At 40.6% G+C, this 13,380-nt stretch overlaps 1 protein-coding gene across 11 annotated transcripts in view; it reads right to left on the bottom strand.

Moving 5' to 3' along the window:
- Window positions 1-60: 60 nt before the first annotated feature.
- The window catches only part of rap1gap2a (RAP1 GTPase activating protein 2a), an 81,745-nt gene continuing 68,425 nt past the window's right edge, over window positions 61-13,380 (bottom strand). For 9 of the 11 annotated variants that reach the window (XM_027279938.1, XM_027279937.1, XM_027279939.1 and 6 more), the window contains 18 exons: window positions 12,964-13,185; window positions 12,755-12,858; window positions 11,518-11,596; window positions 10,776-10,829; window positions 9,908-9,991; window positions 9,667-9,767; window positions 9,027-9,156; window positions 8,568-8,723; window positions 8,232-8,303; window positions 6,967-7,053; window positions 6,709-6,849; window positions 5,296-5,445; window positions 4,902-5,014; window positions 4,685-4,783; window positions 4,444-4,564; window positions 3,179-3,281; window positions 2,963-3,039; window positions 61-2,629 (listed from right to left, as the gene is read on the bottom strand). In XM_027279938.1, coding sequence (XP_027135739.1) covers window positions 2,621-2,629; window positions 2,963-3,039; window positions 3,179-3,281; window positions 4,444-4,564; window positions 4,685-4,783; window positions 4,902-5,014; window positions 5,296-5,445; window positions 6,709-6,849; window positions 6,967-7,053; window positions 8,232-8,303; window positions 8,568-8,723; window positions 9,027-9,156; window positions 9,667-9,767; window positions 9,908-9,991; window positions 10,776-10,829; window positions 11,518-11,596; window positions 12,755-12,858; window positions 12,964-13,185 — 1,902 coding nt within the window. In that variant the 3' untranslated portion in view covers window positions 61-2,620. The remainder of the gene's footprint in view (window positions 2,630-2,962; window positions 3,040-3,178; window positions 3,282-4,443; window positions 4,565-4,684; window positions 4,784-4,901; window positions 5,015-5,295; window positions 5,446-6,708; window positions 6,850-6,966; window positions 7,054-8,231; window positions 8,304-8,567; window positions 8,724-9,026; window positions 9,157-9,666; window positions 9,768-9,907; window positions 9,992-10,775; window positions 10,830-11,517; window positions 11,597-12,754; window positions 12,859-12,963; window positions 13,186-13,380) is intronic. The other 2 variants (XM_019256596.2, XM_019256597.2) reach the window with 1 other exon arrangement.

Below are 13,380 nucleotides of genomic sequence, written 5' to 3'. Positions count from 1 at the left end.
TTGTGTTGTAAGCTTACAAGTGCCATGTGAAATTTCAAAAAATGACATAACACATAAATGACACAAAATACAACATTTTATTTTAGAATAAATTCTCAATGGCACGTTACATAACCAAATATACATATACATGTTTAGACATCTTTTAAATTAATATATATTTCCTTTAATCATTTTATCTTATTAATTAGCGTACTCTGCAGTTACATTTTTACATGACATCAATGCAAAAGAAGATCATTTTAATAAATTAAGCATATTAACAGAGAAAAGGCTGCAGGGCATTTAGGCGATACCTGCTACAAACTAAATGACATCTGAACGTCACGCTTTTGTATAGTTTCTGTCTCTGCTTCCCTTGCTCGAGGTAATCACTGATCTACAATAACTCAGCACACACCAGCTTCTAGTCAGAGACAGACATCTCAAGCAACTCAACAGCTTCCTGGCAAGTCAAAAAGTCACCTAAATTACAAATGAGACGTTTGTCATTTGGACGAACTGTTTTAAACGCTCTGGGTTTGACTTTCATGTGACATAACTTCACACACTATTAAGCTGTCTTCTTAGCAACAGGAATGGTTTTCTAAACAGCAAGAGTACATAGACATTCCTCCAAAGACCTACTAGCTTGGTTGTTTGGTCACATACTGTAGGAAATATATATATGAGAGGCCATTAGGGACATAATTCATAATTACCATGCAAATATATATACTTTTCCTCTCTCATACACTAAACTCATTCGCACACTATAATGAAAACTATAGAAGCATATTGCATTCACTTCAAAAAATATCTCCAGCAGCCTGTCTGAGCCTAACCCAAATCCCATCACTGGTCACCAGCATGTTCCAGTGGGTCCAGGCAGGGATCTCAGCCCTTTAAAACCTGACCCCAAAACTGCTAACAGTGGCTCTCCAGCCCTTAGACACCATCCAGCGAGCTCCAGTATGAAAATGAGTTTGGTTTCCTAGGAAACGTACATGTATATATGTGGTAAATCTGAATAATGTCCCTAACAGCCTCTCGTACAAACACATCTGTGTGTCTTTAAGCTTTTTCTTGATTAGCACACTCCCACTTTTCTTCTAGTTTGTGCAGTTCCAGGCTAATGCTATGGTATAGTTGAGTAGAGTAGACCTATCGTCCTGTTGTGCTTGTAAGCAACTGGTTTTGCAATTTACTTCTAAAAGATTTCGTAATAACGACTAACAAAGCATGAAATCAAAAATACAAAAAACAAACAAACGACCAAAAAAAAAAAAAAGCTCACATTCAAAGTGTTTTTGCCAAAGGTGGTTCAAAGGTTCATTTAACCTGAAGTATCTTTTTCAAGTCATCTTCATCAGCTCACATGTGTGGAAAGTTAAAACCCCAGAGACTTTCCAGTCAAAAACGTCCACTTAACATGAACACGGATACACCAAGCTTGCAAGCTTCAATGGGGAGGTATCAGAAGGTGAAATGTTTAGTAAGTGCAATATCTATTTTCAGCAAATGTGGGTGTTGATTGGTTACCCACAACTGTGCTGTAACCAGACCCAGATGTTTTTTCATCTTCTCACATAGTGAGAAAGACAGAGTGAGAGAGACACAGAGTGAGAGAGAGAGAGTGCGCATCAGTGGTGAACAGGGCTTTTGATAGATTGTAAGGCGCAGCTTTGGCTAAAATAAGCTTATGGCGAAATGTGTTGGCAGTGTCTCCTACTGTGCCCTATTTGAGCTAATTTCCGCAAGCCAAGCACTTGAGTTCAGGGATTTGAAGTTACCCTCACGGATACAGAAATGCTGTCATAGGTGTCGACTGAATTTCAGCAATGAATTCAGTTTCTTCGTGTTTATAGTGCAGCAGACATAAAGGATCAGCTAGCAAAGTTACGAAAGCATCTCCAAAATCAAAGATGTTCCCTAGAAAAGCATTTTTATGTGCCATGAACGAGTTCACGCCTTAACAGTGGAGAACCGAAACTCCAATATGTTTCTGTGCATGTGTGTGTCTGCATACTTTTTTTTTTAGGCAAAAGAGGAACTGATCCCAGACGTACCATTCAAGGGAAAAGGCAAAAGGAAACATCCGGGTGTCTGATAATTCTTTGACATCCTTTCCACTGAGCACTCAGCAGTCAGCTATATAAGGAGTAACAGTTCAGCCATAGTCTCATGTTACCATTCACCTAGATCACTGTGTCTATCTCTTAAACAATATGCTCGAGGAAAAAGCTGTGGCGGAGTCTAGCTCGGCCTACACTCACAGTATTACAGCCATGCTAGGACTTTAATGTGATGTGAACAATTAACAACTGAGATGCAGCAACTTGTAACATTGGCAAAGTATGGACTTATTTACGTAGCTAAAGGCTGGTTAAAAAGAAAGCCAACATGTCAGCTGCTTCTCCTCACTATACACTCACAGTATTGTCAGTTAGTTTATAGTGTGTGGGGACTCTGGAGCAGTTGGTAATCCTGTCAGATTATCCTTGGCTTTAGGGAAATGATTCTACAGTGATTTTGTGGTTGTTGTTGTTGTTGTTGTTGTTGTTGTCATGGTTTCTCTTGTAGCTCCATCAGCCTGCGCAGTCCCTTTATTGTGCAAGTCTGTTATTTCCATTCCACAAAGCTACTCCGACTGAAAGACAGAAGTGAACAGAGGGGTCGGTTAGAGGACAGACAGAGTGCATCTTTCAGTTCTATTAGCTAACACCAGCCCCACTGTTTCAATGACATTACAGTGATCTGGACATAATGAGATGTCCAAAAGATGGACAGTGGGTGTTTTAAAAAACACACACAGGGACTATTTTTTCGTACCGCCTCCAGCCTGCTGCGCTAATTTTGTTAACTCATGTGTCAGGAGGTTCTGCTTTAAAAAGTTGCAACCTTCAAATGTTTCCATGTTTCATCAGCACTTTGTGACAATAAGAAATGCTTTACAAGAACATTCAGGCATTGCAAGACTTACAGCTGTGGACGAGTGGCTCATTTTGTCAAAACGGAATTTCAAGTTTGACCTGGGTGACGTCTTACTTCTCCCTTCTGCTAAGTGTGGGTGAAGGAAATGCAGGAAAGAAAGGAAGGAAGAGCTCATCAGAGAACAAAAATCATTCATTCATTCTGTTTAATGTTGACAGTAGGCTCTAAATACCATCTATGTCTGCATGTGAAATTGCAGGTTTACCTGTTGGACTGCGGCACATGATGACAGGGGTACCTGATCCCTGGCTGTCGACACTAAGGGCAGGACTAAAAGCAGAGGAGGACGCTATAGATGGATGGCTGGCCTGGGGAATGGGAAGAGCAGAAACATGAAATGTAGAAGAAAGAAGTGGCTCAGTAAGTTGAAGGAAGTGACATTTTGCTGAAGTTGACTTGAGTCTTCCTGTAAGCAAAGGTTCTCAATGTTCAGCAGGAAGTACAAGTGGAAAGTGGAAAGAATGTTTGGCAGTGAAGAGCCTTCATAACTTGGCTTTTTAAGATCATCTGTATAATATACAGCTTGTTGAATGTTACAGCCTGGTAGCCTGGCAGAAATACTCTCTACTCTGAAGCTACAGTCAGCCAACTTAGCAAAAAGAATCACAGGGAAACAGGGCCAGACTCTTTCTTGTCCAGGAGCTTCTTTCAGTTTTTCCCAGAAAAAGTAAAGCACATCCCGCCTCAAAATAAAACGCTACTTGCTGTTATACATTATATTAGACACAACATTGATACTGAATAAACAATATTTGGTGTATTAATCAGTAAACTTTAGCAGTGCTGGTAGGCTGATTGGTTACCTTGGGACAGAGCCAGGGTAGCTGTTTCCCTCTGTTTCCAGTCTTTGTGTGAAGCTAAGCTAAACAGCTGCTGCTGGTAACTTAATATTTACTGTACAGACACAAGAGCGATATTGATCTTCTCTTCTAAGCTTCAGCAAGAAAGCGAGCAAGCGTACTTGAGAAAATACTGAACCATTCTTTTAAACTAATCAGTATTGAATGAGGAGGTTTTTTAAAGGGAAAGAAAGGCCTGCATTTTACTTTGCTTTGATCGCTGGTGTATTTTAATGCTACATCATGCATCACAGCATTCAAAAGGACTTAAACAATTTGTGCATTTGTGCACACTGATTCTTGTACAGTTAAATGGTGTGCGTGGGACTGATTTGACAACATTTCTCATAGAAAATAACACTTGACAGACAGTGTCATCTGATACACAGCAAGGCAAAGGAGCTGTGATCACTATAATAAACGTGCTGACAGTCAACACTCTCTATTAGACAGATCTCTGTAATTACAGACTATTTCATCCACGCAAGCTTTGACACTACCATCAACCTGTTTTTAATTCTGCTCTCTCCACTTTAAACCCTACCCTCTCTCTAATGTTAACACCATTGTTGGACAGAACTGTGATTTTATTCTACATTCTCTTCTCATCATCCATGAGGGTTGTCCTTACTGTCTCCAGTTCTTCCAGAGCTTCTGTTTCTCCTGTGGTGCTGCTGAAGCTGCTGGTGCTGGATGAAGAACGGGAAATGTTTGGTCTGCCGCTGCTGCACTCTTTCAGCTTGATAAACGGCCTGTTGTGGGAAACATAGACAGTACAGATTAGTTCAGATGTTGGCCAACTTTACTCGGTTTGCCTTGAGCCATTTCTCTCTACAGAAATTAGAGTGTTGAGCAACTACTACTGGCCTTACCTCTCTTTGTTGGGACAAATCTCAGGTGAGCTGGGATTGGATGATGTCTCAGACCTGACTTCCTGTGACAGCGGGCAGCTCTCTGCAGGCTTTTGGTCACTGCAGACAAAAGAATACATCAACGACAACAACCGAGGGGTGTCTTCCTGGACTCCAGGAAGTTGGTGTGTGTGTCCTAACAAGGAAACGCAGTGACTTGTGAAACAATGAGTCCAACCTGCGTGTGTGTTTGTCCGTCGGTGTGTCTGTGCTGGAGTGGAGACGAGGGAAGAGGCCCGATCGCCGTTTCACTGGACTCTTCAGAGGAGACTTGGCTGACAACCCAGGAGGCTGAGGATCACAGAGTACAGTCTTAGGTTTCTCTATTTCTTAAATGTGACAAACTCTTAATAACTAATTATGATTGAATAAATGTCCCTTGAAAAATGTCATAATTAACTGGTTGACATTGTCTCATCGAATGCACCAACACAAATGTGTAATTTCACTATCTGTATTATAGTCCTTGGGTAAAAGCACTTTCTAGATGGACTGGCACAAGCTCTCCTTTCATTCTAAATGACTATTCATCATCCCCGTCCCCTCTCGCTCCATTATACCCTTTTACTCACAGTGAAGGTGCTCTTTGTGCATTCGCTGGTGCTCTGCGGCAATACTCCTCCACTTACACTGGCCGGGACCCCACCTCCTACCCCGGGGCTCCTGTGACGATGAGATCCCACCATGGTCTCCATGGAGTGGCTCCTGACACGCATGGCTCTCTGGAGGAGGGAAAGGAAACAGAATTAGTGGATGGGGAGAGAAAGTCGGTGACAGGGAAAAAAAATATGTATATATGTGTGAAGGACACAAAGGGAAATGAGTGTGCAGAGTAAACTAAGCTTTAGTGCAGCCTTCACGTCAATGTATGAGCTCAATATTTGATGTTTTGGTTCATAGATGCTACTGCACAAAACCACCACCAGGGGGCGCAGTTCTCCAACAAAACCAAGTGAGCTGGAGTGGATGAATGAACATGAACATGTGCTGTACTAATCCATATATACATACATACATTATCTGTAACCGTAACTAGGGTCACGGTGGGGCTGGAGCCTATCACAGCTGACATTGGGCGAGAGGCGGGGTACATCATGGACAAGTCGCCAGTTCATCACAGGGGCTGTACTAATCCTTATTGTTTAAATACTTTAACTTTATATTTATTTAGTCAATTAATAGCAATATCTATAATTTATTTCTGGAGTCCACAATAAATTTCAGCCAATAAACTGAAATAATAAAAAAATAAAAACACAGGTATATAAAATGTTAATGTTCTGTCTTTTTAATTCTGATATCTACTGCAGATACAGCATAAAGTACTTTTGTTTCATGTTTATTTTTTATCATAAACACAAACAACATCATACAAAATAAAGTTTATTAATGGTGTGGTGTGATCCTCTGTTGAATTTACAGTGATACAGAGAGGTAATACACAGTGACTGCAAGGACAGCAATGAGAACAGCGCCCCCTGGGACTGACTGCAGAAAGTGCAAAGTAGCTGTCCATAATGCCTGTGAATAGTAAGAAGTCACATTAGTTGCACATTCATCTCTCTCTTTCTCTTTTTCTCTCTCTCTCTCTCTCTCACACAGACACACACACAGATGAGAATCCACATTTTAATGGTTCACATCATTTAGCCTTCCGTTGTGAGCAAATGATTGTGAAGAGAAAGTGAGGAGGGAATGACAGCAGTGTTTGCATTCATTTTCACACATGCACATGCCTGCACACTTACACACACTTGCAGTGTATAGAGAGTATAAGGTCGCGATCTTCGTGCATAGGAAAAAGCAGCAGCAACAACACCACCCATGGTTTCGCACCTCAAGTTATCTTGCAGCCCTGTGACATTTATTTTGACCTACAGCAAGGAAATCCTCACACTCTTGTGCTGTAATAATGCAGATAAATAAATGTCACACAGCTGAGTGATATTACATGGTGTCATACTTTTGTTCAGGTTTATGTTCACCTTGAAGGATTCTAGGAGACCCCCGTGTCCCCCATTCTCCAGCTTATCCTCCTCTCCAGCCTGGCCCAGACCCAGTGCTGCCTGGCTCTGTCTGTGCAGCTCGTCGTGGAGGTTGTCAAGCAGCGCAGCTCGTGTTCTCCCCTGGAATCAATTCATACACACGAAACTCACGTATGGTGTGATGATTATGGACTAAGCTGAAGGGAGATTGAAGGCATGCTGGGGTGTTTTGAGTGAGGTTGTGAGAATGTGTGTCACCTCCAGTTTGGCGAATTTGTCGGATTTGTAGCATGCGTTTTCAGCATTGATCAGCTTTGTCAGCAGGAAGTCTCGAAACTCAGGACCCTGGACAGAGAGTGAAAGAAAAGAGGTATAGTTAGATGATGAATCAGAAGGGTAGGGGGCAACAGTGAGGAAAGGAAAAGGTGACCTTTATCAGCACCATAATAGAGATTACAGTATAGCACACTGTGTTTCCTTTTTGTGACAATGATCAGAAATAAAGCAAAGTCATTCTAGCTGATCTTAAAATGTAAGACGAAGACAAGGGCCATTGTTTAATATCGATAAAATAATCTTAAAATGCTCCATTACAATTCTTTCCCTTTAGTAGAGGGAAGGCAGAAGGCAGTGAAATCAAAAGTATCATAAGTAAAAGCACTGGTTGTGCAGTAAAATGGTGCATCAGCTTTTTACTTTTGTGTAATCAGCTTTTTACTGTTGTAGCTGCTCGACATGAAGCTAATTTTAAGGCTTACAAGATAAATCTGTGGGGTCATAAGATGATGATGATGATGATGACAAAACTCTGGTACATTAATTTACACTTTTCTTAATAATTTTAAAGGCTCATGGTGTTGTTTTTTAAATGTGAAAGCCTAATTTGAAAAATAACCAGTAACTAAAGCTGTTAAATACATGAAGTGTAGATGAGTAAAACGTATAATATTTCCCTCTAAGGTGGAATAGAAGTTTAAAGTAAGACAAAACGGAAATACTCAGGTAAAGTACAAGCATCTTTAAGCAATTACTTGAATACTATATTTCAATTACAATTATAAATACTGTAGACTGCGAGATGTGTGACATCATTGCCTCAAGTCTATAAAATCCTGAGTCAAGTTCTACTAAACCAAAACCAACAAGTCCAAAGTGAACTGTGTTTCCATTTCTAAACAAGGAACCAAGTGTAATCCCATTTAGAATTATTATTCCCATTATTATTCCCATATCACAATCATTTGTCTAAAGTCCAGTTTTTCTTGAACACAGCAAGGTACAAGTGATAATCCAAGGTAGCTGATTATATTTTTTCTAAATGCACCTTTCCCTCTTTCTTGCACAGCATGAGTCGCTGCTGTTTGCAGTCTTGCCACTGCCAGAAAAATTATTTTTAGTATAGCCAGATGACTAGAAGTGAAGTCTCGAGCCAAAAAGTCATGACACAATTTTTTGATCTGTTTGATTTCATGAATCATGACTCTAAGATGTTTCTATTTCTCCCTTTGCTGTCTTTCTCTCACCTTGCTAAAGACAGCTGGGTTCGGGAGCGGAGGTCCAAACGGAGGCACATCCTCCCTCGCTGTAACAGACACCTGTTGACATGAAATAAATAAAAGTCTCACTTTATGAGCGTGTAATTCAGAAGGGCTCGGGTTTCAAGCTGGGAGGATGAATCAGTGTCAGAAGGAAACTTGAGAACATTGTCATTGCAGGGATGAGTGATTCATCTTGAACTTTGTTTATGTAGTTATTTATATCAGCACATTTTGTTTCCTCTGGCAGTTTGAAACACACTCTGTCCATCTTGCTTGATTTATTCATTTACACTTATTACAAAACACGGGCCTGCTTTGTACCTTGTATGTTGTGTGTTCTGTACAGGGGTTCTCAACCTGCACCAGCACATAAGCATGCAGGAAGTTGGATGCGATCATGTCTGGAACAAATGGTGTGGCCTCTTCTTGGAAGACTGCAGCCACGATGTCATTTCCTATGTGCCTTTTTCTCTGGAGCTAAAGCAGCAGATGGGAGAAGATTAATTAGTTGGTCAACAGATTTCGTTTTACGGTCATGTAGCTCTGAGGACACATTTAAGCAGTACACCTGAACGGTCAATACACAAGGGATTTATTCAGAATAAAAAATTACTTTTTGGTTTAACATTTAGCTACAGCTTAAACAATAGAGAACAACACATTGTCAATAACCACACCTGACCTGTCCAATATTGATATATTTGAGCCAAATGATTCCAACTGTGCAGCTAAATCCAATGTGCCTTCAGTGTAACGATAATAGAGCCAGTATTAAAGTACCTGCTGGACGTCTCCCTCAGTGAAGGGAAGCTTGGTTGACACATGGAACATAATCTCTCTCCGTCTGAAGACAGTGAAGACAGATTCAGACCCTGTTTGTCCATGGGACACATCCAGCCCACCGCGGAACCTGTCACATTATCAAAGCACATGTGTTATGCTCTATGTGTGGCCTCCAACCTTCATTAAGAAGATATGATTTTATTTCATGTGCCTTAAATGTCAATTTTATCATGATATGTGCTTTACTAGCTCCAGTGCCAAACCACCTGTGGTGTGCAATTTGTTCTAATGCGAAGCTATAGTTCAAAGCCTCCCTAGCATTAAAAGTAACACAATAGAAAAAGCCTGCAAGACTATAAACACAGTATACAAAGCTTAGATAACCAGTTCACATGGACAGCACTTTCCTTTCTTAGTTCTGTTTCACTAAGCAGTTTATCCTGATTGCACACTGTGGCCGACACAGCAGGACAAATTTCCTACAGTAATTAAAGCCTGCTCTCTCTTGCAATGCACCTTAATGGCATCCTTCTTTTGATCCCTCTGGATGTTTTTCTCTGCTCTCTCTCTGCCATAATGTTTGCACTTCTATCTGCTTCTTTTCTCTTACTAAATCACACTTGACTCGTGCTCTTACCCTTTAAAGTCCTGGAGTTCAATGTTGTCGCCCAGGATACTGAGAAACTCCTTGAAAGCTGGCGTCTCCTCATTGTTCCCAAACAACTCTTCCTCTGATGTCTGAGACGGAGAGACACGAAAATGGTAGAGGACCGAAAATAGGGAGAAAGTGCATAAGCTCAGACAGTGTGAGAAGTAAACTGGAGTACACTGGCAAGAACAATACACAACACTACAACAATATACAGGTGATCGCTTACCTGTCCAAACTTCTGGTAGATGACGCCAAATTTGAAAGTGTTGTTCACCTCATGCTCATCATATGCCACTATCAGCTGGGATCCCTGTACATAAACAAAAACAATTATTTCTTACTTTCACCATGGTTACTTATTTCACTCAACTTGTTACACACTTCGTCCTGTCTGTCTGTGGTAGGAAAACATGTTTTCCTGCTCTCATACATATCTCTCTAGGGCAGGTTTATTAGGGCCCTCGTTACGTAAGGCTGGCATGTAACAAACTGTCACGGCCCTAAGCAAGGGCAGTGAGCTTGTCACTTGTAGACACAGACACAGATGGGTTTTTTTTTTCCTTTCCCGAGGCACAGGCTGAAAGCACGCTCCATCACGCTCCTCTACAGTAGGAGAAGCAGATCCAACAAATCCATTTTAGGAAGCCGTTGCCCTCTCTTGGTATCATAAATCATTTCTGAGTAACTGAACTGGGCAGATGTTAGAGACGTAGGGGGCTCATGAGGGTAAAATGTGATAAGTCGTGTGCTGTGTTTCTGGTTAAGAGGTGTGTGAAAAAGGCGAGCTTGAACTGAAAAGTTAATGAAGGTGCTGATGTAGACAGGTGGGCGATGCTGGCAAACATAATTAAAATAAATACTGCATCAGTAAATGTCCCAGGCCTTAAGTAAAGACAGGAAATATTTATGGCTGTGCATGAAGTTGTGGCAGACATTATTGAATGTAGCATTAGCACTTTGCCCCAATGATCTCTCAGCAGACAGAAAAGGGAAAAGTTAACTGATGTCTGTTCGGATAAATACATCTATAACTAGACGAGCTGAGGTCAGACTTTCAAGCTTTCCACAATGTGGAAAGTTCAGGTTAAACTCACCCGAGGATACAGGACCGGATTGAACTTCAGCCCTGTGGCATCGTCACATAGAAGCTGAAAGAAAAAAAGAGTATATATACTATATATCTGACTCATACCATATGAGAGATATCTTATTATATACAGTCTAAAAGAAAAATATACCCACTGTAAGATATATGGGGGACCAGCTGGTTCATGCCACTGAGTTTATGCACAAAATATTCAAATTTACTATTTATTTAAGTTAAAATATATTTCTTGCCATGAGCATTGAATCACGTGTCAGGGTAAAATTATCAGTCATCATGGACGGTAATTACTTTTGGAAGGGTAAAGAGAAAAAAAGGAGCTGTTTCTTCATTTAATGTAGAAACACATACATCTGTTTCTCTTCTAGAAGTGAATTATTATAAGTATGCTGGTTGAGTGGTTGTTTAAACCATCGTCAGAATCTTCACAGCTGTGTTTATAAGTAGACAGGTGTCCTACCACCATGTATACCCGAACAGAAATTTGGACTTTGCACTATCATGTTTTCACGTTTTGGAAAACTTTAAGTGCTGTTATGAAATAATATAAAGTATGAGCTAAGTAAGGCGCTGAAAAAATGCCCTTCTTGCTCCTGCTCTCTCTTTCAGGTAAGAGCGAGCCAGCCTCCATAGCTCCATATTACATCCTACACTTAGAGCTGCCATTATGTTTTGATGATGATGGCTAATGTCTATTTTTAGACATTGAGTACTTGTAAGATATATCTTACCTTGGCAATCTGGGGTACACTAGGCAGCTGGCTGATGCCTGCTAAAGAGATCCTGTCATGGACGGTTTTGATCCTTGACCTGCAACAGAATAAGTAGATGAGCTTTGCTGGTGATATTGTTCAGAGATTTGTTCCATCGAAGACATTTCTTAACTTTTACGTAACATGTCCTTTATCTGCTATTAGATTAAATTGAGGAGAAGCTATGATCATTATGAGTTAAGTCTCAGCAGGTCTCAATAGAGAAAAAAAGAAATAGATTAAAGTAAGCAGCCATTGATGGACTGATTGATACCAAATGTAGAGACAATGGTGATATAACTGCCATTATCGCTGTCAACTGACAAAGAGGAGCCATCACCTAGCTACGATCCCCTCTGCAGTGCCCACAATGGGTAATTGGAAACATAGCATTACTTCAGTGTTTTTCTTGCTTGTTAATGAAAATGTCACCAACTGTGATAATGGCACGGAAGCTGAATACAACACCACAAATCTGTTCAGAGTTAATCATGACTGAGCATGAAGAGAGAACAAAAGAGAAAGGAGGAGGGAGGAGTAAGACCCAAACCAATTTGTGTGTTGGTTAGTTGGTCCTCCACTTTAGTCTACACTGAAATTTCTCAACAACTACAAAAAGGATTGACATGAAATTCTGTACGGACATTCATGGTCCCCATACAATGAATCCTAATGACTTTGGTGATCACCTCTAGTTACACCATTTCAAATTTTGGGGTACAGTAGGACGATTAAATTTAATCTTCCCAAAAAACAAATGAAATTCTCATCAGCCTCATCTGTACTTTTGTGTTTATTGCTAATTAGAAAATAGCATGTTACCTAATTGAGATGGTGAACATGATAAACATTATAATATGATGCTTAATATCTTCATATTAGCATGACAACATTAGTATTCAACTGAAAGAACCACTGAGGCCTAAATACTGTATAGCCTCACAGAGTTTCTATCATGGCTGCAGACTGCTGGTTTTGTTATTGTAAGAGGTTGTTAGACATGAATACTGGATTACTTGCCCATTACTAACAGGAACAAGAAGAAAACCAGCAGAACAGGACACCAGACACATTAAAGATAGCTCCAGAAAAACATGGATTGTACAAAAAAGGGTGAAACTCAACATTAAGGATGCAGTGTTATCAGTGATATGACTCATCCAGTAAGTTGGAGACATGAAAGACACCAAATTGCAGAATATTTCTCTCATTGTACCTGAGCATGATGCGTAGGTACTCTTGTCCTTCAGCTTCCTCATGTTTCAGAGACATAATGAGGTTGCCTATGCTGCTGCCAGTGCAGTAATAGTTCATGTGTTCCTGAATGTGTGTAGAAAAAGAGGCAAATAGAGAGATTTCAAACACAATAAGGGACTACCTCTGTTAAATACATAGTGAAACTGACATGAATATACACACACTAACCTTGCCTAGGAAGTGTTTGCGGTAGGCGCGGGCTGTGCTGTTACACTCCAAGCGGTAGCTGTGTCCCCCACCCGGGCTCATGCCCTCTCCTCCATCCTCCTCCTCACAGAAACTGGACTCTGAGGAGGAGGGGGTCCCTGCTGGTGCTTCCACATCCTCAATCCAGTAACCCCCAAACTGTGGCAGGATTACCTGTGGGTATGGACCGCCTTTCTCCAGGACCTTGGACAGAAGGGCAGCATAGAGAAAGGGAGGTAGATAAAAGCAAAAATATAATAAAATGTAATAACTCTGGGATATGCAATGTTGTCCAGAATTGCACCATCATAAGGAAAACTTGTTACGCACGTAAAAATAAAACATACTTCAACTTTAAATGTATCATCTATTGTCGGAAACACTCCTAGCTAGTGGTTC

Source organism: Larimichthys crocea, chromosome VII (genome assembly GCF_000972845.2).
Source record: "Larimichthys crocea isolate SSNF chromosome VII, L_crocea_2.0, whole genome shotgun sequence".
Lineage (NCBI taxonomy): Eukaryota > Metazoa > Chordata > Actinopteri > Sciaenidae > Larimichthys > Larimichthys crocea.
Note: the sequence above shows the minus strand (reverse complement) of the source record. Positions and strands in the feature narration are given on the sequence as shown.